Source organism: Panicum virgatum, chromosome 6N (assembly GCF_016808335.1).
Source record: "Panicum virgatum strain AP13 chromosome 6N, P.virgatum_v5, whole genome shotgun sequence".
Taxonomy (NCBI): Eukaryota; Viridiplantae; Streptophyta; class Magnoliopsida; order Poales; family Poaceae; genus Panicum; species Panicum virgatum.
The window spans coordinates 35,140,903-35,167,671 of NC_053150.1; the positions used below are offsets into that span (position 1 = coordinate 35,140,903).

Sequence of the window (26,769 nt, forward strand, 5' to 3'; positions counted from 1 at the left end):
TGCTATGTTATGTTATGGGTGGAACTTAGACACAACTAACTACTATTTTCAAACTAAAGAATTTAAAGTTATAATAGCCTAACATTTAAGTTTCCGTTGCAAAAAAAATGTTTAAAACAGGATCTGACAGAGAACATTTGGGGAATGTAAATTATTCATCATGCTAAGTGTGCAATTTCATGTTCTATTCAAAATTGAATGTTCGTTTGAAAAAAAAAGGAGACAAAGTTGAATGAAACGCAGGGCAAAGGCAAGCTGCAAAACCCTGCTAAACCTCCCCGAGACGAACCATGGCCCATGCTCCCAATTCCCAAATTAAATGTCCCGCCTCCTCCCCAGCCGCCGCCACCTCTCCTCCTCCGCCTCCGCCGCCGCGGCCTGCCTCATCGAGCTCGCCTCCCTCCTCGCCGCCGGCCGCTTCCACCGCTCCGTCGACTTCGCTAAGTCCCTCCTCCTCTCCTCCCACCCTCCCGCCGCCAACGTCCCCAACCTCTACCACGCCCTCACCGCCACACCCGCCGCCGCCGCCGCCTGCCACGGCGACCCGCCCCCTCGTTCCTTCCTCTGCGATGCCGCCTCCGCCCTCGTCGTCGCCTCCGCGCGCCTCCGCCAACCCGACGGCGCGCTCCGCCTGCTCTCCCTTCTCGCCAGCGCGGGCGACGGCGCCGTGCGCGCGCCGCTGCCGTCCCTCTCATCCTGCAACCTCCTCCTCGAGTCCCTGCTCTCCCTCGACCGCCACGCCGACGCGCGCGCCGCGTTCGGCGTCCTCGTGGCCGCCGGGGTACGCCCGGACACCTTCGCGTGGAACAAGGCCATCCAGGCCTCCGTCGCGGCGGGAGACCTCGATGAGGCCGTCGGCATGCTGCGGCGGATGGGCCGCGACGAAGGGGCTCCTCCGCCCGACGCCTTCTCGTACAATGTGGTCATCGCGGGACTATGGAGGGCAGGGAAGGGCAGCGACGCCCTCAAGATGTTCGACGAAATGGCGGAGAGGGGAGTTGCGCCGAATAGGATCACATACAACACGATGATCGATGGGCACGTCAAGGGTGGGGACCAGGAGGCTGGTTTCAGGCTGCGGGATCAAATGCTCCATGATGGCCCAAAGCCAAATGTCGTCACTTACAACATCCTGCTATCAGGGTTGTGCCGCGCTGGCAGGATGGATGAGACGAGAGCCTTGTTGGATGAGATGGCATCGCATAGGTTGGTGCCAGATGGTTTCACATACAGCATTTTGTTTGATGGTCTCACTAGAACTGGAGATTCACAGACCATGCTTTCTTTGTTTGGAGAGTCTTTGAAGAAGGGCATCATGGTTGGGTCTTATACTTGCAGTATCTTTCTGAATGGTTTGTGCAAAGAAGGAAAGGTTACAAAGGCAGAACAGGTGTTGGAGATGTTGGTGCACACAGGTTTGACCCCAACACGAGTGATCTACAACACTCTAATCAATGGCTATTGTCAGATTCGGGACCTTCAAGGGGCCTTCTCCATATTTGAGCAGATGAGGTCACGTCACATTAGGCCAGATCACATCACTTATAATGCACTAATAAATGGTTTGTGCAAGGCAGAGATGGTGACCAAAGCAGAGGATTTGGTGATGGAGATGGAGAATAGTGGAGTGGATCTGAGTGTGGAAACTTTCAATACACTGATTGACGCTTATGGGAGGGCTGGCGAACTTGAGAAATGTCTCATTGTTCTATCTGATATGCAAGAGAAGGGTATAAAGTCAAATGTTGTCTCTTTTGGTTCAGTTGTAAATGCTTTTTGCAAGAATGGAAAAATCCCAGAAGCTGTAACAATCTTGGATGATATGATACACAAGGATGTTTTCCCAAATGCACAGGTCTACAACTCAATCATCGATGCTTACATTGAGTCTGGTGCCGTTGAGCAGGCTTTTGTTCTTGCTGAGAATATGAAAAATAGTGGAGTATCTGCAAGTATAGTTACCTACAATTTGTTGTTAAAAGGTCTTTGCAAAAATTCACAAATAGATGAAGCTGAACAATTGATCTACAGCTTAACAAATTACGGGCTGAGACCTGATGTTGTCAGCTACAATACTATAATATCAGCATACTGCAACAAGGGCAATGCTGATAGAGCATTGGAGCTTCACCAAGAAATGCACAAGTATGGCATCAAACCTACACAGAGAACATACCATACACTTCTTAGTGCATTGGGTGGTTCAGGGAGAGTACATGATATGGAAAGTCTGTATCGGCAAATGTTGCACAAGAACGTGGGGCCTAGCAGTAGCATATATAGAATCATGGTCAATACCTATGCGAGATTTGGCAATGAATCAAAGATGGAATCTCTGAAGAAGGAAATGTCAGAGAAAGGAATCACCATTGATGACACTGAAAGAACTAACTGTGAGCTAGATATGAGTATAGAAAGTCCAATTTGATTGTATTGGTTTGAAAGTAACAGGCTGCAGGGCTGCTTATTGTGTTAATAGAAATAAAAAAAGACTTTCAGAGTTACAGTTCAATTGTACAGAAACAAAAAGAAATAGCAGTATGCAGCTCAAAAGGATGCTACATGCTAGGTATATTTGATCTGAATCTTTTGCTCCTGCTAAGACCCAGGTCACTTATTTTTTTTAATCTTATCTAGCAGTGTATTTGGATCAACTTTTGTTATTTCTCTATTGTAGAAAACTCGTGCACCATGCACCTGCTCCATTACTTCCTAGGTTGCAAGGACAACAGCGGATATTATTCTGAAAATTTTGTCATTGCACCTTACGGATAGAATGGTATAGTTGATCACTTTTTCCTTAACTTACTGTGGTTCTCTAAATTTATTATGTAATTTGTGTACAGAATTCAGGGCATATGTTTTTACTTATGTACTGTGACATCTTTTGTTTGCCAAATTGCCATACCTAAAATGAAAACTGACATTTCCTTTACCGATGAAGCATGTAAACACTTATTGGATCCCACTTTTCCTTTTGTACTCCCTCCAATTCAAATTGTAGGTCGTTTTGGCAAATCTAGTTACATAGTTTTTGCTACGTATCTACACATAGCGTATATCTAGGTGCGTAGCCAAAACTATGTATCTAGATTTGTCAAAATGTCCTACAATTTAGAACGGAGGGAGTATCTCTGAACATTTATCTACATTCCTGTTGTCTGCAGTAAATAATTTTTTTTATTCTGAAACCTGATAGTTTTTTGTATTCATTTCACTTTTTTTGCAGTTCTGATATTCATTCACAACATAACTTTCTATTCACCAGAAGAGAAGGTGCAGTACATCTCCAAGTAAGATCAGCTTACCCTTCATTCTTGATTTGTAGTAGTCTCGGACCCTTGGAGGATACTTTTTCCTAGAAGATCTCAGTTCCTTAAATGTAAGCCATTTATTGCAAGAAGATAGTACTGTACCAAGTAGCAAGATATATAAAACAAACCGCAGCTGTTTTCTTTAGAAAGCTTTTAGCCTTTTGCTAATCTCGCCTATCTATTTTCTCCTTATACTTAATATTTGTTATTCTGTCCTCAATAGGATCTCAACTAAAGGTTTGTGTTGACCTATAAAACAAGGTCCCTGTGAAGATTTGGCCAACTAGCTTTTCACTTGACAGATTAGTTTCACAATCTCATCCTCTAAGTTATATATGCGGCTACAGCATCTGTCAATGGTCCAGGCCAACTATTCATGTTAGTGTTCACACTTCACAGTAGTTACTTGCCCACATGGATTGGACCTGTAGCACTTTTTAGTTAAATAGTAATTTCTTTCTGTCAGCTTAGCTAATTAGGCATTCAAGAGCTGTATTTACAAGCTGTACATTACCATTACCAGGTTCACTATGTGGTCAACTAGATGTAGACTGCTGTGCAGTCAGGAGTAGTGGACTTATCTCTTGGGTTTTCAGTTTTTGGCTGATAGCAATGAGAAAGTAATTGCTTACATGGTTGTGTATAGTACTTCCTGAAACAAAAGTTGTTATGAGAGTAAATGCAGAATCCCTCAAGAATTATTCAACATGCTATGCTATTGATCGAGCAGTCATCCTCATACTTATTTCTCGTATGACAATTTCCGCAGGAGTGAACTCAAGAGTGTTGGCTGCCCCCATAGTGGCTGGCTGTAAAAGGTAATTCCGTCTAGATTGGAGATCAGTCACAAGTTCAGGGAAATGCATAGCAGCATGGCAACTGCAAACAGTAGAGTATGGAGGCCTGGGTGTTCTACATCTAAAGCTAGGTGGTTGTGGTTTTGCAGCTGAGATAGATCTCGTCGCAAAAGGTACATTATGGGCACAATTGTAAATCTTTCCAAATTGATTTTGAGCTTAATTTCCAGCCATGTTTGATACCTTGCCAAGGGTCCACATTGATGATGGAAAAATTGCTCATAGAGGCACCGCAATGAGAAATGTAGCACCCAACTTACATGAGCTTATTACTATTAAAACAAAGATGCTGCAGATGGTCAAACAAATTCTTCACCAGGAATAGTGGATCAGGGGTATTATCAGCCTGTTGTCAGTGCAAGCTTAATCAACATAGTAAATCTTCACGGAAGGGCAACACAGGGCATCGATGATGGACATGCTCAGGTCAGCACAGTGCTACATCAGCATTCAAGATAATGTTTTCATTTTTCAAGGATCGATATTGATCTCTAGTGCAATAGCACTTTGGGAACTTAAGTAGCACTCTTGATCTGAATTTTGTATGCTGGCTCTTCAGAGGCAGGTTTGGACACCAGAGCATATGGGCTAGAGTTACAGATTATGCAATGACTGGCGACCAAGAAACTGAAACAGCAGGCCACCTTCTTACCAAACGTGTCTTTGGCTCTTTGCTAAGCAAATGTTGAATTGCTGTAACCTTCAGGTGAACCTTTAAGATTGGTGGTTACTCCTAAGATGATTGGTGCAGAAAGTCCGTTATCAGCTGTGCGAACAAACCAGGTGAGAAGATCATGACTGCAAAGACTGGACGGTAACTAGTGCTAAGCACCTTTGTAGACTGAAGTTGCAACCATAGTCTGCTTATCATTTTTTCGCTTCAGGTATCTGCCAGGGTGGTTTACGTGAGTAGGCATCTGGTGGATTTCATTATTTGTTGATATTTAATACTTTGGATGCGAAATAACTATATGAACAACGCAACAAGCTAGTGTTATTCACTGAACCAATGCCAGAAGGGGAAAAAAAGAACATACTTTGTTTTTTATAGAGTAAGAGTTTTCATCTTACGCTTCCCTGGTGTTGGTATCTTTTCAATCTTTTTGAATTCTAAGGAATTAGGCAACCCTGACATTTTATCCTCAAGGTACAGCTGCAGCGGTATGCATCTTTTCTAACATTCCAGTTTTGTGCATGTGGCATTTTCTTCTAAATTTCGAAGACTAAACGGTAGGACAGTTGGAGGTATGGCACTATCCACGAGTGCCAAATCACGTAGCATCGGGCACCCCAGTCCGCTGATACTGTCGCATTTAAATACAAGGGGAAATGAGGCTGAGATTAAAAAAGATAAAAAAATCACGAGTGCCAAATCACGTAGCATCGGGCACCCCAGTCCGCTGATACTGTCGCATTTAAATACAAGGGGAAATGAGGCTGAGATTAAAAAAGATAAAAAAATCAATGCACCAACCGGGAATCGAACCCGGGTCTGTACCGTGGCAGGGTACTATTCTACCACTAGACCACTGGTGCTCTTTTGTTGCAAAAGATTTTAAGTCTTTCTTAACATTATATAGCACTCGAGACATTTGTTAGGATTTGGTGCTTTTATGACTCAAATACACTTATTTAAAAAATATGTTCATATATTCATGCTATGAAGGTCTATTTTGGAAAGTAGACCTTTTTCCCAGCTTTGTACTAATCAGCGTTCCAAATAGTTGCTTGCGCTATACTACATGCACTTGTTGCCATGTTTTATCGCAAAAGGTCCATGCACTTGTTGCCCTGTTTTTCTCGTATGAACTATGCCTTTGTGCTCGTCAGTAGTGACCTGTGGGCGCCAATCAAGCCAGAGGAAGTTTCACCAGAAAAAAGCAAGGCAGAGAATCACCCAGCTGATCATTGGTGATGGCCAAGAGCTCTCCGATGGCGACGCCTACGTGCCCTACGGAGAACTAACATCCTCTCAAGTCCTGATCAGTCGTTTCCACCGGCCGGCAGGCCGGCGATGCTCCAAAAACTCAAATTCCTCTAAAAAGAGTGGCTCTATTTTCAAGCTTCAAGGATCGTCGCTTCTTAAAAGCTTTGCTATGCTAGTGATTGTTCCTATTACCCATGCCTGATGCATCGTGATCGAAACGATACGGTGCAGTAGCCTTGACTAAATAATGGCCACATATTCAAACTGATGACTAAGTGATGCGCAATCGGTCGCGCATGCAAACCAGGCGAAGAAAAAAAATGTATGGGCAGTAGTGTTCTGGATTTCTGATCGATAGCTCGAATCTGGCCAAATTAATAATCAACCTTATTTTGGATCCATTTTTCACAATGTTTTATTTTCTAATTTGAGTGATCAGAAATGCACATTATTAGGCACTAATAAGGACATGACACTTGAAATTTGGCTTATCAGAAATATATGTGCCTAATCACAATCGTGCATCTGAAGGGTTCCAGAGACAAAGGCATTCCTGAGCAAACATGAGAACGTGCTGTGCCAATAAGGCAATAATTGCAAGGTATATGTTCCATTTTGGGTAGAAGGTCACTGTTTCCAGCTCAGTCCCACACTCACAGTGTCTACACACACTGCCTCATCACCAAAGTTCTCATATTCCATCACCTTTCATCCTTTCCGGCACAGCCAGCTACGCATGCAAAGGCCCAGAACTATCTTATACTACAGTCCCTTAAAGCTCTCTCCCAATGCTTGCTTGATCTAAGTGGTTCCTAAATGATCATATGCATTAACAGTAAGAAAAGTTCCCTCATGTATATCTTGTTAGGAAAATCATGTGTTTCATATAGTTGATTTATGCGCGCTTTGTAAACTCCACTCCAAGAAATATGCTTAGCCAACATTCACTACTTGGACATAAAATTATTTTTAGCCGTCTGTTATTGGCTCAGTGGTGCATGTGCCTAGCTAGATAGATAAAATATGATACTCTTATGTCAAAAAAGATCGTCCTACGTTTTTGCATTGCTCCAGCTGCCATCTCCTCCAATTGGTGCGATTCAGTCTAATGGTGAAATATTTAATCCAGAAGAATCACTTACTGAGGTTTCAGAGCTTCATGGTGTGTGCAACTTTATCTCGCTCACCAAGCGCACGCTTTTCACATGAAAGAGAGTATGCCGACCAATTCTCCGGTGCTTTTTGGAAAGGAAATAAAAGACATCTTAGAGAATACCTATACAGTAATCAAACTAAACACTTTTAGAAAATCACCTACTTATGGAAAAAAGAATGGTCATTCTCACATTGATCTTCCGAACATTGAAAATGAAACACATATTTTTTTCTTTAAGTAGTTGTGATAGTTAGCGTCATGTGTTTGGAATTTTTAATTTTGTAATAAACGGATGGATTAGAATTTCTGCAGTTTTTCTTGCAAAGGAGGAGGAACTGTCAAAATTCAGAGACTGGATCGCCAATTGGTCGGCTTTTAAAGACAGACATTGCTTAGTTTCCTAGCAGATCCAGCAGCCCGTTCACATCTCCCATTCTTGACGTTGGAGGCAAACCAACGAGGTCAGATTGCTCTTGTAATCTTAAGTCTTGCGAATAATTAAATCTGAAGGTCTTAGATTGTTGATCCATGCTGTGATTTTTTTTTGTAATATTCTAAAAATAGTGGTGCAGTAAACTTTGTCCCTTGTTTCCTTAAGATGATTGATTTGTAAGATGATAATTATTTTTCATTATGTTACACAGTTTTAGTTTTGTGGAATTAATGCATATGTCTTCGCTACTAGATAAAGTTGTCCTTCTAGTAGATATGCAGTCGGGGTAGTCAATAGCACTCTGCTTTTTAATAATAACAGTAACAGACACCTCTCCTGCCAGTTCATTCAACAAAAAAAAAAAGTCAATTACATTACTGAAGCGAAATCTAAGCAGCAGCGAAAAATGTAGAAGGATGCCTTTGGAAAGATTAGCAGATTAGCACGGGAATAAGTATACGATAGAGTAGCATCCTTTATCGAAATGGCCTTTATTTTGGAGCTTAGGGATCCATTTCTCCTTCTGAAAACGAAAAAGCCCATTGCGTATTAGAACAATCTTGTCTGTTTTGTGAGCAGTACTGTAGCAGCAACAAGGAAGGAAGAATGGCGCATCTTGGCATCTAGATGGAAAGTATCTCCCATCAACAACCTATAACTCATAGGTAGGCAGCAGGCATGCATGGTTGGTTACATAAACCTCACCTCCATGGCTCCATTAGTAGCAGCAAGCCACACCAGCTCAAGTGAATTGAGCAACCGTTCTTAACAGTTCATACTCCTTTCAGAGAGCTTTGCTTGGCCATTTCGAGTAAGGAGGAGGGATTAGTGCAAGTGATTCTTCTAACTAGGTTGTATTATTAGAAAGCTGCTGTAGCGGTGCAGCGAGTTTGAGGGCGCCATGGGAGCCGTGGTGTCGGCGCTGGCGGGAGCCAGCAGGGAGAGGCAGAGCAGGAGGAGGAAGCAGTTCCACACGGTGGTGCTGAAGGTGAGGATGGACTGTGACGGCTGCGAGCTCAAGGTCAGGAACACTCTTGCCAAAATGAGAGGTATGCGTTTGGTTTTACCTGAATTGTTTTGTCTTGATCCCTTTTTCTTTTTCTTATGTCAGCCGGCTGTCTATAGTGTTTGACAAATATGATGCATGTGTACCCTAAAATAATGAGTTCCCATAGTAATTAATTTAGTTTAAGTACATTCAGCTGCTCCAAGCCTCCAACCGAATTAAATTCTATATATACCACACTAATTAGTGTCCTACGCCACATATATTTTTCATCAACCATGTGGGTTCCACGTGTATATGAATTTGTACATGTCAACCGTTTCATAAGTTATATAATTCTCAAATAAATATATAGAAGATAGAGAGCAATGTCTTTAATTTATTCCGCAAAACAAAGGTCTTATTTGTAAATTAAGATATAGGACTATTAGACCACCCGGTATTAAAAGTCACTTTTTAGTACTGGTCGGTGTTATTGATTGGTACTAAATGGCCGCGCTATTTTAGTATCAGGCCAAAACACCAACCGGATCTAAAAAGTGACTTTTAGTACTAGGCCAAAACACCAACCAAAACTAAAAATTGGCTTTTAGTATCGGGTGGTGTTAGACCCGGTACTAAATGGCATTAGGGGCGTCAAATTTAGAACCGGTACTAAATGCACCCCGAGGCCATTTAGTATTGATCCTAAATGTGACTGGTACTAACATTTATGGACAAATAACTAGTTTTCTGGTAGTGCATGTCATGCATATTCGCCGTACGAAGAAATGAGAGGATCTCCGCCATATGATTTTCTAATCAAATTACTCACACACACACACTGATTTCATAGTATGGGACCATTGGTAGATCAATTTAGTGAAGCTACACACGCCACTCACTCATCCAAATCTTATATTCCTTGAAGACTGGAAAGTCGATACACGGCCGTATGTGTAACGGACCTGATGCCTGATGGTGGGTGGGAGTCAAACACGATCGTATCCTGAAAATGTGGTGGTGCCACAAGTTACACGTCGCTGATGAGCTGCTATCGATCGATCCGGCCTAATCGTTTTCTGTACAGCAACTCAGCATGAAAAACTTTTGCAATGATTCTGCATGTGTTGGCTTCTGGAAATTTCTTGCATATCCGTACGTATTTCAAACATTCTTCTTCTTCGTTCCCTTCTTCAAAATTCTACCTCGTTTTTGCTATGAATTCAGTGTATATATTAGGCCGCGGCGGGTTGGTTAATTCCATGGTCGATCGATATGATTTGCAGGGGTGGAGTCGGTGGAGATCAACCGGAAGCAGCAGAAGGTGACGGTGCAGGGGTTCGTGGAGCCCCAGCGGGTGCTCCGGCGAGCCCAGTCCACGGGGAAGCGCGTCGAGCTGTGGCCCTACGTGCCCTACACCAACCCCTACGTCGCGCCGCCGGTGTACGACAAGAGGGCGCCGGCGGGCCACGTCCGCAGGGTGGACGCCCTCATCGCCCCCGCCGCCGGCCGCGAGGAGGACCTCGCCACCATCTTCAGCGACGACAACCTCAACGGCTGCTCCGTCATGTGATGCTATCTATACAGATATATATAGCTCATCGATCACAGAAGGGGCCAAGATTTGTGTGAGCACTATGTGCGTTTGTGCGCGGTACCGCAGGTTTTTGCAAGAGCATGTGCCTTGTTTAATTTGGATGAAGAAACTATATACTTTCTACTAGAAAATTTACGAACGGGATTAATTGATGAGGGACTTTTGTAGCTTTCTATTCGATGATTCCTCACCTAAAGTTTTTTAATTGCTGGATTGTTTCTACTAGCTGCCTAGCTACTTGGCTCTCACGCTCCTTGATAAGCATCTCTTGGGACAAATAAAATATTCTGTAAATATCAAGAAACGCCACTCATGTATCCCTTAGTTATATTCCAAGCATAAACCTTTAGTGACTATTAGAGGGATCGCGCGCAGATTTTCACAGCTGAGCTCCCTCTCCGGCGGTGAATCTGTTACAAACGGATGACAAAGAAACGATGGAGAAAAGCAAAACTGATCACAGAGGACACGAGAATTTAACGTGGAAACCCTCTCAAGATGGAAGGAAAAAACTACGGGCGCCAGCCAGCAAGAACTTCACTATATCGAGTGCAGTTACAACGCTGGGGATTTACAATACTTTCTTATCATGAACGGCGGCTTACAAGAAGTATTTATAAAGGTGAAACCCTAATAGACCATACAATCCATAATCCATACAGCCCCGTCAATCGACCGACTTGACCGACTAATATGGTCAACTGACCGATGTATCGGTGAACTCGATTGATATTGTCAGCTGACCGACTTATACCGTGAACTAACCAATTGATACTGTCTACAACTGAATTTGAATCACAACTCAACAAACTCCACCTTAAGACAAATTCCTTCTTGTAGTATAAACTAAAACCTTCACCCTGAACACAACAAAGAAAAAACTTACGGCGCCAAACAGCCTCTTGGGCTAAATCATTATACCAACTAAACTTGAGCAAAGCTCAAACTTAGTAACAGAAATTGGTTTTGTCATCATATCAGCAAGATTATCATGAGTACTGATCTTGCATACTTTCAATTTACCTTGTGTGACCACATCACGGACATAATGGTACTTGACATCAATATGCTTAGTTCTCTCATAGAACATTTGATTTTTAGTGAGACATATAGCACTTTGACTATCATAGAACTAGTCAATGCAAGAATCAACTCCACAAAACTCAGCAAACAAAACTTTCAACCAAACTGACTCTTTGTATGCTTCAGCAATAGCCATATATTCTGCTTCAGTGGTAGACATAGCAACAATAGGCTGCAAAGTAGCCTTCCAACTCACAGCACAACTCCCAATAGTGAACACATATCCTATGAGTGACCTGCGTCTATCCAAATCAGCAGCATAATCTAAATTCACATAACCAATAAGTCACTTATCAGTTCTCCCAAACTTCAAACAAGAATCTGTTGTTCCTCTAAGGTACCTGAAAATCCACTGAACTGTCTTCAAGTGTTCTTTATCAGGATTAGACATGTATCTGCTAACCAAACTCATAGCATATGATAAATCTGGGCGAAAGCAAACCATGGCATACATCAAAGAATCAACAATACTAGAATAAGAAACTTTTGACATGTATTCAACATCCTCATCACAACTAGGACACTGAGCGGAAAGTGAGGTGCAATAGAAATATTAATTGGCTTTGAATCATGCATATTGAAACGATGAAGAATCTTCTTAATGTAATTATAGTAACTAAGAAATAATAAACCAGATTTTCTATCTTTAGTAATCTCTATACCTAGAATTTTCTTAGCAGCACCAAGATTCTTCATGTCAAACTCACTACTCAACAATTTCTTCAACGTAGTGATTTCATCTCTGCTCTTGGCAGTAATAAGCATGTCATCAATATATAACAAGTATATAGGTGATCCATCAACAATCTTAATGTGTACACAGCTATCATATTTAGATCTCTTAAAGCCATGTGACAATATGAATGAATCAAACATTTTATACCACTGACGAGGCGAGTGTTTCAAACCGTACAAGGACCTTTTGAATTTGCAAACATAATCTTCCTTGCCTGGCACTATGAATTCTTCTGGCTGATCCATATATATTTCCTCCTCAAGCTCTCCATGTAAAAATGCAGTCTTCATATCTAACTGCTCAAGCTCAAGATCATGTATAGCAACAATACTAAAAAGATGTCTGAATTGAACTATACTTCACAACTGGAGAGAACACATCATTATAATCAATACTAGGAATCTAACTGAAGCATTTTGCAACTAACCTTGCCTTAAATCTTGGAGGTCACTAGGAGATACACCCTCCTTTCTTTTGAAGACCCATTTGCAGCGAATGGGCTTCTTTCATTTAGGCAAGCTCACAATCTCCCATGTGCCGTTCTTCTCAAGGGACTGCATCTCGTCCTGCATAGCTGAGATCCATATCTCCTTATCTACAGAATCAATGGCTTCAGTATATGTTGCTGGCTCACTAGCATCCTCCACCTATTCAGCACAACTCAAAGCATAATGAATCATATTACACTCCTCAATTAAATGATTTGGAGGTCCACAACTCCTCTTTGATGTGCAAAGAGCAATAGGTACATCCAGATCCTCCTCTTACTGCAAAACAGGCTGTGAAACTGAAGGTGAGTGCTGAACAGTATCAGAAACATTATCTGGAACATCATTACCAACAACTTCATTTTCCTAGTCATCCATAAGCTCCACCTGCACACTAACATGTGGCTGCCCTTTTTCAACTAAAATATCATCTGTGGACAAGCTGTCAGTAAACATCACAGACTCATTGAAAACAACACTTCTGCTCATAAAAGTCTTTCTAGTTTCAGGATTCCACAATTTATATCCTTTGACTCCTGAACCATAACCAAGATACAGACACTTAATAGCTCTAGGCTCTAATTTTCCATTGTCAACATGAGCATAAGCAGTGCAGCAAAAAACTCTCAACTGTGAATAATCAGCAAGTGTATCGGACCATACCTCAATGGGAGTTTTCTTCTTTAGTAGAATAGAAGACGACCTGTTGATCAAGTAACATGTTGTGTTAGCAGCTTCAGCCCAAAAACGTTTGTTCATACGGGCATTGGACAGCATGCAACGAGCCTTCGAGATGATGGTTCTGTTCATATGCTCGGCCACACCATTCTGCTGCGGAGTGTACGGGATGGTGTGATGCCTGATAATGCCTTCCTCCCTGCAGTAATCATCAAAAGCATCCAAACAGAATTCTCCATCATTATTAGTACGAAGCACATTGACCTTCTTTTTAGTTTGCCTTTCTATCATAACTTTCCACTCTGTAAAAGCAGCAAAGGTATCATCTTTATTGATGAGCCCATGGCTCCTCAAGATACATCTACAGAAAATTCTCCAATTTCAAATATGGTGTTTTATTGCTTGATAAAAAGAAGAAAAGGGCGGCCAAGGAAATATGTCGGAAACCAAGCACGTCAAGATAAAGGGCCACCAAATCTGAATACGTGAATTTTATTTGGTCCATTGATCAACGAGGTGATTTAGCAATGTTTCCGCATTATTTTAATATTAGCGTGTCAAAGTTAGTTTCATGTTTGGGATGGGTACGTGCTAATTATAGCCTGGGTCTGGTCGAGTCGGACCTGGGTCGAGTTGTCGTGCGCCTGCGTGCGTATAAAGTGCTGCTAGTCAGCCATGTAAGATTAGATTGGATTTTATTTGTGTCTCTCATCTAGGGTTTGTCCTATAAACAGCGAGACGCCGTCTGATCTCATCTACCTTGCCGATTCTTCTGGATCGTGATTGGGAGCGTGATCAGGATTGTTTCCTGGGTGCGCTGCTCCAGATTCTTCAGTGGATCCCCATCTTTTGATCGTGATTCGTCGTGGCCGCGGGTGGAAGAATTATTCATTTGTGCATAAAGGTGTGCATCATATCATTAAGCCAACGAAGGTAAACGATATTAAGGCCGCGATATTCCCTTCTGTGAAGAAAAAGGAAAATGTTTCAGTGTCTGCAGCTGGAATTTCTGAATTCCCTAGTGATGCACGATTAAACACTTCTACAAGTCATATTGGTCCCCTTGTTTTTGAGGTACAGGAGAGTGATAGGAAAAGTATTCCTGCCAACATGCCATGCAACACCTCAGGGCACATTGGTGGCCTCAACAAAGGAGATATTCTCGCTCTGGAACAAGAAAATATACAATGTGCAGAAAATTCAGATTTTGTGAAGAAGGTACATATGATTCCTGATGCAAATATGGTTCCATGTGCGAACACCTCAAAGCCGCCCTCGGCTTTGGTTCAAGGGGAAGGAAATGATATGGCTACTACTATAGGCTCAAAAGTTCTCTATGATGGCTCTGAATCAGTCTGCAAGGATTTAACTGGTTCTTCTATTAAAGTTGGTTCTATTTTAATTAATTGGAAAGAGAAGAAAGAAGGGGAAAAGGAGGCCAATGATCATGGCAAACGATGCATGAAAATAGCTGCAGTTTCTCCTCCCATCAATGAAGTTACTCAACTTATGTCAAAGCCGAGGACGGCTTTGTTTAAAGGAGGAGAGGATGATGAGTCCAAGGTTCATCAAATTAATTCAGTGGTTAATGTTGAAGATTCTGAATATAAGGCAGCTGCAATGTCAAGGAAACACTCTTTTATTGGCGTAATGTACAGGACGAAGTGTGAGGTAAATACCAGAAAATTTATTCAAATTGGTTCCATGCAAGTCGAGTGCTAATCAGTTAGCGGGATGAATTAGCACAGCTGCTGCAGTATTATAATATATACATTTGAGCCATCGAGAGATATGTTTCTCAAGCTATTATTTAAGCTGGAGGATTAGCACAGCTGCCGCATTTTTATATTATTTATTGGCTAGGCCTTCCATTGATTATGGATTAAGGTCCCTACGTGCAAGAGTTGGAGTCATGCTTCATACGTGATGGGTCTTCATGCTTACTTTAATTAGGAAGGCTAAGTATGCTAGTTAGCGATTTTTCCGTCAATATTTTATCCTTTCCTATCTCTAATCAGAGTTGAGTTGTGCCTGTCATGTGCACTCACGCCAGGCCAATTTGAGTCAGGTTCGGTTGGAGTCGGACTCAAGTCCAAGTGCCTGCGTGCACTTTAAATTGGGCAGTGCCCATGTAAACACAGATTAGATTGGATTTGAGTTTATTTTGTCTAGGGTTTCTCCCACGAAGAGGCCCTCTCCTCCGATCTTATCTATCCAGCCGATCCTTGTGGGGTTTGTGTGAAGCGCGTGATCGAGTTGCTTCGGCTCGGGTGCGGCGCTTGGAATTCTTAGAGTTCCCCTTCTTCTGATCGTGGTTCGTTGAGGCCGCGGGTGGAAGAATTTATCTAGAGTTTGGATCGCAATCACTGTAAGCCAAATCCATCTATTATTTGTCACTGTTACTGTTCCTATTTGATCGGATAAACGAGATTGTTGGGTTTGTTCGGTGAGCTGGAATACAATATATATTTTATTGGCTTGGCGTTGTTCTTGAAATTGCTGCTGTGTTAATTACTTGTCTCAGCCGTTGCTGCAATTGCTGGTGCGTGGTTGATCAAGTAAACTATTTATTGTGTGGATTATACAGCTATACAGTCCAGTCCGTGATTGTTTAATTATTGCCGTGAGATTCAATTATTAGCTGCGTCCTGCTGTGATTACGGAAGCAAATAAATAAAATTCATAGTAGGCATCAGTGACGTGTTGGGCTCCCTGCAGTCATCTAGGCAACGAGTATTATGTGGTCTTTGATTAGTATTACTGTTGCTCCAGTATATTATCAATTCTATAATTTGACAAGAGGTGTGTGTTATTGTATCGAGAGAAGGGTTAATTGTTGATCTTTGGCTATACGTGGGAGAAAATTTCAGAAACTTGGTCTTGTGGAGAGTTGTACCGTGAAAGATTGGGACCAAATTACGGGCACCGTCGGCGTGTACTTATCATTTATGTTTCAGGAAATAAGGCCACACTTTTCTAGAGTAATTATCAATAATTGTGAGCATGTAACGAGCACCACCATAAGAAGGCTTACGAGAAGGCCCCCATAAATCAGTATGTACATAATTAAGAGTACCTTTGGTGGTATGAACAGAGGTATTGAATTTTACCCTTTTGTGCTTACCAAAAACATAGTGCTCACAGAACTTCATGTTACTCAAAGTACAGCCATCCAGTAGGTTTCTCTTCATCAATTCTGTCATACCAAGTTCACTCATATGTCCAAGACGCATATGTCATAGGTTAGTCTTACTAGGTTCATCATAAGTAACAGCGGCAGCGGTAACAGAACCATGTAAAGTACTTCCTCTAAGAACATATAACTTAGCAGAATTCAGATCACCTACCATATAAATAAGAGATTCTTTTGATACCTTTAAAACTCCACCTGAATCGGAATATTTGTATCCTTTTGCATCAAGTGTACTGAGTGAGATGAGATTCCTAGTCAAACATCTGTTAGTGTGCGTGTCATGCCATCATGCGTCTTGATCTAAACAGATCAGATCTCCACAATCTCACGTGGGTTATCATCTCCCATGCGCACGACATCTCCATTCTGCACAGGCTTATAGGAACTGAACCAATCCTTGTTAAAGCAGATATGAAACGAACATGCGGAATCAAGTATCAATTCATCATGACCAGCAACACAACTAGCAAAAACGACAAGGCAGTCACCTGAATCGGAGTTATCAGTGCTCGTGACGACAGAAGCTTTACCATCAGATTTATGTTTTGATGTACCATTCCTTTTCTCCTTATTCTGCAGCTTCCAGCACTCTTCAATGAAGTGTGATTTCTTCTTACAGTATTTGCAGAACTTCTTGGGTCTGGACTTTGAACGGCCTCTACCTTCCTGGCCTCTACAGTGTCATTGCTGTCGTTGTAGGTCTTTTGCTTAGATCTTCCTCTGACATGCAATGCTTAGCCCTTAGAAGAAGATGCCTCCGATTGAACCATGCCTTTCATCTTCTTCCTGGACTGGAGTGCCTCATAAACTTCCGATAGGGTTAGTTCATCACGGCTTAAAAGTATGGTGTCACGAAAATTTGCATAGGAACTGGGCAGTGAGCATAACAGAAGAAAACCAAATCTTCATCATCAAACTTCACCTCCATCGACACTAGGTCGGCAACGATCTCCTTGAAGACCGATATGTGATTCAACACTGAACCAACCTCCTGCATCTTATGTGTAAACAACTTCATCTTCATATGCATCTTACAGGTTAGATCCTTGGATATGCATATCGATTCCAGTTTGAGCCAAAGTTCTGTAGCACTCTTTTCCTGCAGCACTTCTTGCAAAATATCATTAGATATATGAAGTTGAATTAGTGACAGAGCCTTATGATCTTTCCGCTGCTCCTCAACGGTCCAATCGTCCTTCTTTTTCTTCTCGAAGCTTTCTAGCGCCTCATCAAGATCCTGTGTTTGCGCCAGAATAGCCCGCATCTTGACTTGCCACAACGCGAACCTCGTATTATAGTCCAACATTGATATATCATACTTCATCGATGCCATCGCGGAACCCTAATCTGAAAAACCAGCTCTGGTACCACTTGTTACAAACGGATGACAAAGAAACAATGAAGAAAAGCAAAACCGATCATAGAGGACACGAGGATTTAACGTGGAAAACCTCCCAAGGTGGAAGGGAAAAACCACGGGCGCCAGCCAGCAAGAACTTCACTATATCGAGTGCGGTTACAACGCCGGGGATTTACAATACTTTCTTATCCCGAACGGTGGCTTACAAGAAGTATTTATAAAGGTGAAACCCTAACGGGCCATACAATCCATAATCTATACGGCCCCGTCAATTGACCAACTAATATGGTCAACTGACCGACGTATCGGTTAACTCGATTGATATCGTCAGCTGACCGACTTATACCATGAACTGACCGATTGATACCGTCTGCAACTGAATTTGGATCACAACTCAACAAAATCGAGCTCCGCCACCGGCGAATCGAAAGTAATTAAGGCGCAATATTTCAGTCGTGTCGTCGCTGCTAGATTAAAATCATGCTCTAGATGAAAACCGTCTGAGCCGCCTGGGCCGTGCCCGTTGATCAAGATCAACTCAGCGGCGGCGGTGACGCCAAGGTCCTGCAGGTCGGGGTCGGGCCTCCTCCTCGCCAGTCACCACCCTGATGCTGCTATGCTCGCCTGCTTTCACCGGCCAATCACCACGTCTGAGCTTAATTTGTCTGACGGAGGCCTCTCACCGAGAGCTCCCAGTTCGTGACTTTGGTTACCCAAAATACCGTTTGGTTGGCTTGTCAGCCAACTAGCTAGCAATATTTTTCTCTCACACCAAATTAGCAGCACCAGCCAGTAGCTAGCCAGTAGTATTTTTCTCTCATAACAAATCAGCATCAGCCATAGCCAGCTGAACATGAACCAATGCTGATTTCTCAAGATGTTAATATTGTAAATGGATTCTATGGGTTGCACGGACAAATCCAGATCAAATGGAACTAACAGCGAGCGAGATATTCATATGGTTGTAGATGGACTCTGATGAACACGGATCCTGGCAGTGGCAGCCAAGGAAGCGTCACAGGAACACACTGAGTTATAGCAGTGATGGCGAGTGTGGGAGGAGGCAGAATAATCCTACTACGTTGAGCTGGAGCGAGATTGGATAAGTGGGATGAATGAAGTTGAATGATTCTTTATTATTATGAGTTACGAGTTTTTTGTTCCAGTGAGTTCCGGGACATGTACTTTTTTTTTCAGCACGACAGCTTATGCAATAAGTGGTTAAGTTGAATGAAAGTTTGAAGCTTTGAATGTCTAGTAGCTCCTTGCGACTGGTTGAAAACATGGAACCGATTAGCCATGTTGACCACCAAAAATCTGATGTGATTTTCAGGGTACCTCTCTCAAAATATGCGTTTTTATTTGGACATGAGCTTAAGTAAGTGTCACATTTTTTTCCTGACAACTAAACTCAGTAACAAAATAGTAATAAAGTACTATGACTGAATAATTAGCTGCTTGCCCTAATTAAATGCCATAGATATTAAAACGGATCTGCAGGTATTTGCTAGTTAGCATTTCACTAGCTACTGCTTCACTTGGTCTTGACGACCCCTTCGTTCCCGGCGAGCAGCAGGTACTTGTCCTTCCTCGTCAGGGCCGTCCCCTCGAACCCGAGCGCGGAGGCGAGTGCACGCTGCACCTCGTTCGCCACCTCGATGCTGCTCCTGCCGCTCTCCGGGTTCACCGCCTCCAGGAACTGGACGATGTACTCGGGCCGGGGATTCATCAGGAAGTAGACCGAGTCGAAGCTCTTGGCGACGGGCGACGTGGACGTGGCGTAGAACATGGCCGTGCGCGTGTCCACCGCCACGGGGGTCAACTCGGGGGCGAGCTCGGCGAACAGCGGGCTGAACCGGAGCAGGTAGGGCTCCCGGCACGTCGTCCCCTCGGGGCACATCACGACGTCGCCCCGCGCCAGCATTGACGACATGCGGCGCCGGTCCTCGTCGCGGCTGCGGGTCAGGAGCCGCAGCGGGATCGGGGAGAGCACCTCCGACAGGCGGCTAAGGCTGTAAGTCACGGCGGCGACGGGCCTCCGGAGCGCGCAAGCGATGCCGACGGGGTCCTGAAGCGTGCGGTGGTTGCAGGCGTAGAGCCGCCCGCCGCGGGGTTTGGCGCCGCCGTCCTCCGCCGCGGGAGGAGTGGGTCCGATGACGCGCACCCTGACCCCGGTGAGCCCGGCGACGACGCTCGACAGGCGCCACGGGAGGAGCACGTAGATGGCAATGCGGATGACGGCGAGGACGACGGCGAAGGGGAGGTAGATGTACATGGCGAGCGCCGCCGCCGGCGTCGGCGTGAACGCCAGCCGGCCGCCGTGGAACACCATGGGCCTCGGGTAGTAGTCCTTCTTCTTCTCGATTCGCTTCAGGGCAAGTTCAAGTGTCTCCGTGTCCAGTTCGCCTCGCTCCATGACGCCGGTGAGGTATGTTAGCTAAACTGTTGCACATCGTTGTAATTTCCTGTTTTCCATTGATGTATTAGCTATTTAGCTAGGCTAGTGTGGCGCGCACGGGCGGAGGTGTGCCCAGTCCGCGACGCGCCCGGTTCTATCGGTCAGTCCGTGCCACGATCCTGGTTGCCGCACGCAGCGCGCCGCGGAGCAACGGAGTCGCGCACGATTAGCGTCGTGGCGCGGGGAGCTCGGTCTCCATGCCGAGTTGTATGCATCTGCATTGTGTAGATAAGCACCAATCAAAGTCCGAACAAGCTGCGACGTCCCGCAGTGAATACTTGCCCTCTCTCGTTCGTGTGTTCCACCGTGTTCGCGTGTGTTCGTTGCATTTGCCGGGCATCGCCGGCGATCGTGATCCGAGCAGAGCCTCGCGGCTTGGCTCCAACAATTGGCATCAGAGATGCTGGTTCATGCAATACGACGGGTCTATGAGTCCGCCCCGTCAACCACCGGAGAAGAAGTACATCATCCTGCGGCGGCGATCGTTGGAGGAGGAGATGAGCACCAGTGGTGAGAAGGAGGCGGCGGAGCGAGCGATGAAGGAGGCGGCCGGCAACCTGCTGTGGCCGACGTTGACCCGCACCAACTACCAAGAATGGTCCGCACTGGTACAATGCAATCTTGAGGGCATGTACCTCTGGGACGTGATCGAGTCCGACAAGGTGGAGAGGCGCAGAGATCGGCTCGCCATGGCGGCGCTGATCCGGGCGGTGCCACAGGACATGCACTCCCTGCTCCTGGTGAAGAAGACGGCAAAGGATGCGTGGGAGGCGATCAAGACGATGCGTCTCGGTGCGGAGCGGGTCAAGGAGGTGAATGCGCAGAAGCTGTTGGAGGACTTTGAGTCGATCTCTTTCAAGCCGGGAGAGTCGATCGATGACTTCGCCATCCGCATCACCAAGATCGCCACTGACCTGCGTGGGCTTGGGGAGGACAGCGTCACCGACGTGCGCGTCGTGAAGAAGCTCCTCCGGGTTGTGCCGTCACGGTACAATCAAATCGCTGTCGCGATCGAGATGTTCAGCGACATCAAGACCATGTCGATCGAGGAACTTGTGGGTCATCTTCGGGCGGCGGAAAATCAATTCGAGTCCTCGACGGAGGAGATCACTGACCAGGCGGGGCGGCTGCTGTTGACGGAGGAGGACTGGGCGGCCAGGAACAAGAGTCGCATGTTGTCGGAGTCGTCCTCCGGCAGCAAGAGCACAGGTCAGTCCAGGAGGAAGGAGAAGCCGAGTGCGCGCGGCGATGCTCGTGACTCAGGCACCAAGCTCACGTCAATGGGCATGCCACGCCAGAAGGGAAAGTGTCGCAAGTGCGGTATAAATGGGCACTGGGCAAAAGAGTGCAAGAGAGCACCAAAAGAGGGGCGGCAGGAAGCTGCACACCACGCCATTGCAGATGCAGATCAACCAGCACTAATGCTGGTACAAGTCTGCAATGTCATGCGTACTCACACACAGGATGTGTTTCTGAATCAAGAACGGGTGTTCCCAAAGGAGTACAGCGATGGTTCATGGGTACTTGACACCAGAGCTACAAATCACATGACCGGGAACCGTTCCATACTGGTTTCTCTTGATGAATCAGTGCGTGGATCGGTGCGTTTTGGTGATGAGTCCATGGTCAAGATCTGTGGAATTGGTGCTGTGACAATCGCTGGCAAGAACCAAGATCACAAGGTACTGTCAGAGGTGTACTATATTCCATCTCTGAAATGCAACATTGTCAGTTTGGGTCAGCTGGAGGAGGGAGGCTGCAGAATTGAAATAGAGGACGGAGTACTACAAGTCTTTGAACGCAAGCAAGCTGACAGCCAACGAGCAGTCCTGATCAGGGCAGAACGACTGAACCGGCTCTATATTATGAAGGTAACAGTCACTGCACCTATATGTTTGCTGACAAAAATGAGCGATGAGGCATGGCTGTGGCATGCTCGGTATGGCCATCTGAACTTCAGGTCATTACACGAGCTCGGAGCACAAGAGATGGTGGAGGGAATCCCAGTGATCAGATGTGCAGAACAGGTGTGCGATGGCTGCGCCCTTGGCAAGCATCACAGAACTCCATTCCCTCGAGCTTCATCGTTCAGAGCCGAGGCAGGTTTGAAGCTGGTGCATGGTGACTTATGTGGACATGTTACACCACCGACACCTGGAGGCAAGTCTTTTTTCTTGCTCATCGTTGATGATTACAGCCGATACATGTGGATCGAGCTGCTGGCTTCAAAGAGTGAAGCATTACAGTATTTCAAGAAGATCAAGGCGGCGGCTGAGGTGGAGTCAGGCCATCGTCTTAAGGCTTTCAGAACTGATAGGGGTGGTGAGTTCCACTCTGGTGCTTTTATTTCTTTCTGTGATGAATTAGGCATCAAGCACAATACCACCACACCCTACTCTCCACAGCAGAATGGTGTTGTTGAACGATGCAACCAGACTGTGGTAGAGATGGCACGCTGTTTGTTGAAGAGTATGCAGGTGCCGGCCAAGTTCTGGGGAGAAGCTGTCAGGGTGGCCATCTATTTGTTGAACAGGTCACCGACCAAGAGTTTGAAAGGGAAAACTCCATTTGAAGCTTGGTATGGGAAGAAGCCTGGAGTCCGGCACTTGCGCACGTTTGGCTGTTTAGCTTTTGCCAAGAGAGTTGGGCCTGGGGTCACAAAGCTGTCTGACAGATCCACTCGGGGTGTCTTTTTGGGTTATGAAACTAGAAGCAAGGGGTATCGAGTGTATGATCCGGTGAACAACAAGTTAATAGTGACCAGGGATGTGATATTTGATGAAACAAAGGGATGGAATTGGGTGGAGAATGGTGGTGAGAGCAGTGACTCAGATTCAGTGTCTGCAACTTTCAGTGTTCAGTTCTTTGACACTGAACCAAATCCGACAACAGAAGCTGGGCCTGATTTAGACGATGGTGCCTCTCCACTCTCACCACAAGCAATTCCATCGGCTGGGGGTGAACCTCACACACCACCTGGACAGGCTGTACTGGGATCAGTGCCCATCCAATGGGTCTCACCATCGACAGATGCTTTTGAAGGTTCAGATGAAGCACCAAGAAGATACAGGATGCTGTCAGACATACTTGATTCCAGTGATGAGGTTCAGGGTTTTGAATACAGTGGTGCTTGTTTTCTAGCAGCAGATGAGCCAAAGTCAGTAGATGATGCTTTGACAGAGGCTCATTGGAGAGAAGCAATGCAAGCTGAAATGAAATCAATTGAAGAAAATAGAATCTGGGATGTCATTGAACTGCCAGCCAAGCAAAAGGCCATTGGCCTGAAATGGGTTTTCAAAGTCAAGAAAGATCCAAATGGCAACATTGTTAAGTACAAAGCAAGATTAGTGGCTAAAGGTTATGCTCAATGACATGGAGTGGATTTTGATGAGGTCTTTGCCCCAGTGGCCAGAATTGAGACAATGAGAGTTCTTTTGGCATTGGCTGCACAAGATGGATGGCAGGTGCACCACATGGATGTTAAGTCTGCATTTTTAAATAGTGATCTGTCTGAAACTGTGTATGTTCAACAACCTCCTGGATTCAGAGTTGGTGATGGTGACAAAGTACTGAAATTGAGAAAAGTACTCTATGGGTTGAAACAGGCACCTAGAGCTTGGTATGCAAAACTTGACAGAGAGTTGCAGGCTCTTGGTTTTGTCAGGAGCAAACTGGAGCATGTTGTGTATGTGAGGAGGAACAGCAGGTCTTTTCTGCTTGTGGGGGTGTATGTTGATGACTTGATCATCTCAGGGCCAAATGTCAGTGACATTGAAAAATTTAAGCAAGAGATGAAAAAGAAGTTCAGCATGAGTGATCTTGGTCTTCTCAGCTATTACTTGGGAATTGAAGTGAAGCAAGATGAAGAGGGAATCACACTGAGTCAGAGTGGCTATGCAGGTAAAATACTTGAATCTGCAGGCATGACAAACTGCAATGGGTGTGAAACACCAATGGAAGCTCGACTCAAACTCCACAAGAATGATGGCGAGGCTGTGGATCCAACAGCATACAGAAGCATAATTGGAAGCTTAAGGTACATTGTCAACACTAGACCAGATCTTGCATACTAGGTTGGTGTGGTCAGCAGGTACATGGAAGGTCCAAACAAAGAACACTGGGCTGCTGTCAAGCACATTCTCAGATATCTGAAAGTGACTGCAAGCTATGGCTGCAAGTATGTGAGAGGAACTGATCTGAAACCCAAGCTGACAGGGTTCAGTGACAGTGACTTTGCTGGAGATGTGGAAGATAGGAAGAGCACTACAAGTGTGATCTTTTTCTTGGGAAATAATTTGATCACTTGGGTGTCACAAAATAGAAGATAGTCACCCTATCATCCTGTGAAGCTGAGTATGTGGCAGCAGCAGCAGCAGCAGCCTGCCAAGGAGTCTGGTTGTGCCGGCTAATTGGCGATCTGATTGGGAAAGAGCTGGCGCCTGTCAAGATGTTGATGGACAACATGTCCGCGATCGCTCTGAGCAAGAACCCGGTCCACCACGAGCGAAGTAAGCACATCGACACCAAGTTTCATTTCATTTGTGAGTGCGTGGAAGATGGCAAAGTGCAGGTTGATCATGTCTGGACCGCCGGTCAGCTGGCAGACATTCTGACCAAGCCATTAGGATGTGTGATGTTCTTGGAACAAAGGAGAGCTCTTGGAGTCGTCAAGCTGCAACAGGTTTAGGGGGTGTTTGTTAGCTAAACTGTTGCACATCGTTGTAATTTCCTGTTTTCAGTTGATGCATTAGCTAGGCTAGTGTGGTGTGCACGGGCGGAGGTGTGCCTAGTCTGCGACGCGCCCGGTTCTGTCGGTCAGTCCGTGCCACGATCCTGGTTGCAACACGCAGCGCGCGCCGCTGAGCAACAGAGTCGCGCACGATCAGCGTCGTGGCGCGGGGAGCTCGGTCTCCATGCCAAGTTGTACGCATCTGCATTGTGTAGATAAGCATCAATCAAAGACCGAACAAGCTGCGATGTCCCGCAGTGAATACTCACCTTCTCTCGTTTGTGTGTTCCACCGTGTTCATTGTGTTCGCCGGGCATCACCGGCGATCGTGATCCGAGCCGAGCCTCGCGGCTTGGCTCCAACAAGGTATCGGGCCCCTCCCTTCTCCTCTGCGCCGACCACCACGTCGAACCCGACGTACTCCGTCAAGAATGCGTCCACCATGACCGCCGGGAACGACCGGGTCATAGCGGCCACCTTAACCTCCTTCGGCAGTGCGCCCACGGCCTCCAGCGCGTGCACGTTTGCCGACTCCCGGAAGAAGTGCTTGGGAAGCACGGCCCTCCTGATCCTGGCCGCCTCGTCGCGCCGCAGCCCGCAGAAGGCGACCATGGCCATGGCCCTCACGCGCGCGCCGTGGGGAAGCACACGCAGGGCCGGGTAGAGCGCGAGCAGGGCGAGGCCATGGGAGTAGCCGCCCGCCTCGACGGCGACGAAGAAGTACGGCGAGAACACAGCGGACGCCGACGATGGTTTCAGGAGCAGCGCGTCGACATCAACGATGAGGGCGTCCTCGCCGATCCGGCGGGCTCGAGGCGGCGGCGCTGCGACAGCTGCCTCGCCACGGCGACCGAGGAGGCCGACGACGAGACGGCGTTTGACAAAGCGGCGGAGGTGGAGCGCGCGGCTGGCGAACCTGTCGGTCATGCTCGCCATGCACACCTCCATGGTCGTCACTTTCCTGTTCCTCCGAAATATAGCCCAACGCAAGCAATAGTCTGATTATATGTTGGGTATCCAACGTGACAGGCTGACAGTCGGATACACGATTACTGTCGGACTCACGGCAGTAACCAGCTCGAACTCGGACTGGACTTGGAATCGCGGACCCATCGGCGCACAACCTTGGTAGATCCTTGGCGAACAGCATCTAGTATTACAAGATTGATGGTACAAACAGAGGGATATCGGTTTTACATCTGCTAGCTACAGCTTTAACATAACGGAAGAATACAGCGGCCTACCCTAAGATCCCTGTGACAGCACCTCAATAGCTTCTGGAGCAGTTGGAAGCTCCAGACTAGAAATTTTGCTGTCAAACCACTAGCATTGGTTTTGTTACAGTTTGAAGTGTTGTTTTCGTATTCCTGTTGCACAGCTACAGGTGCTTGGACTCATTTGAATGTTTCTTTTCAGAAGAAAGATCCTCCACTTAACCAGTAACCGAATCAAAACCGACAAACTGATGGCTTCACACGCATCAGCCGATCCAATTGTCACATCATGCAAGCTTCTGTAAGGGGCTTGTACCAGACCCGTTAACATTTTTGCGGACCCACCATTTTTGACTCCTCATTTCATTTCCATCTCGAGCGCCGCGGGGGCGAGGGGGGGGGAGGGGGGCGGGTGTCAAAGAGTCAAAGAGGCGGCGGCGGCTGTTCAGGTCCTCTCACCGCGGGATCGAGAGGAGGGGTCGAGGGAGCAGGGACAGGCGAGCCGGCGACCATATCCCCTCCGTGCCTGCGCATGAGGTGCGGTACCAGGGGAAGGGG

General features: G+C 45.7%; 2 protein-coding genes, 1 non-coding gene and 1 pseudogene across 11 annotated transcripts; 2 read left to right on the forward strand and 2 right to left on the reverse strand.

Moving 5' to 3' along the window:
- The first annotated feature begins 294 nt into the window (after window positions 1-294).
- LOC120679690 (pentatricopeptide repeat-containing protein At5g12100, mitochondrial-like) lies at window positions 295-5,241 on the forward strand. 9 transcript variants are annotated; one of them, XM_039961346.1, is made up of 7 exons: window positions 295-2,569; window positions 2,678-2,779; window positions 3,230-3,293; window positions 4,084-4,284; window positions 4,458-4,597; window positions 4,731-4,954; window positions 5,056-5,241. In XM_039961346.1, exon 1 carries the CDS (start codon window positions 320-322, stop codon window positions 2,426-2,428), a length of 2,109 nt encoding a protein of 702 aa, XP_039817280.1. In that variant the 5' UTR covers window positions 295-319; the 3' UTR covers window positions 2,429-2,569; window positions 2,678-2,779; window positions 3,230-3,293; window positions 4,084-4,284; window positions 4,458-4,597; window positions 4,731-4,954; window positions 5,056-5,241. The 9 variants fall into 9 exon arrangements, with proteins under 9 accessions (XP_039817280.1, XP_039817273.1, XP_039817275.1 ...); XM_039961339.1 differs by having other exon boundaries at window positions 4,084-4,597; XM_039961341.1 differs by having other exon boundaries at window positions 4,364-4,597; window positions 4,731-5,241.
- Window positions 5,242-5,636: 395 nt separating this feature from the next.
- TRNAG-GCC lies at window positions 5,637-5,707 on the reverse strand. Its single transcript has one exon. It is a non-coding gene; the product is annotated as a tRNA-Gly (tRNA).
- Window positions 5,708-8,199: 2,492 nt separating this feature from the next.
- On the forward strand, window positions 8,200-10,477 carry LOC120680196 (heavy metal-associated isoprenylated plant protein 23-like). Its single transcript, XM_039961810.1, has 2 exons — window positions 8,200-8,736; window positions 9,962-10,477. Exons 1-2 carry the CDS (start codon window positions 8,589-8,591, stop codon window positions 10,246-10,248), a joined length of 435 nt encoding a protein of 144 aa, XP_039817744.1. The 5' UTR covers window positions 8,200-8,588; the 3' UTR covers window positions 10,249-10,477.
- Window positions 10,478-19,332: 8,855 nt separating this feature from the next.
- Window positions 19,333-25,945, reverse strand: LOC120678100 (annotated as a pseudogene).
- Window positions 25,946-26,769: the final 824 nt, after the last annotated feature.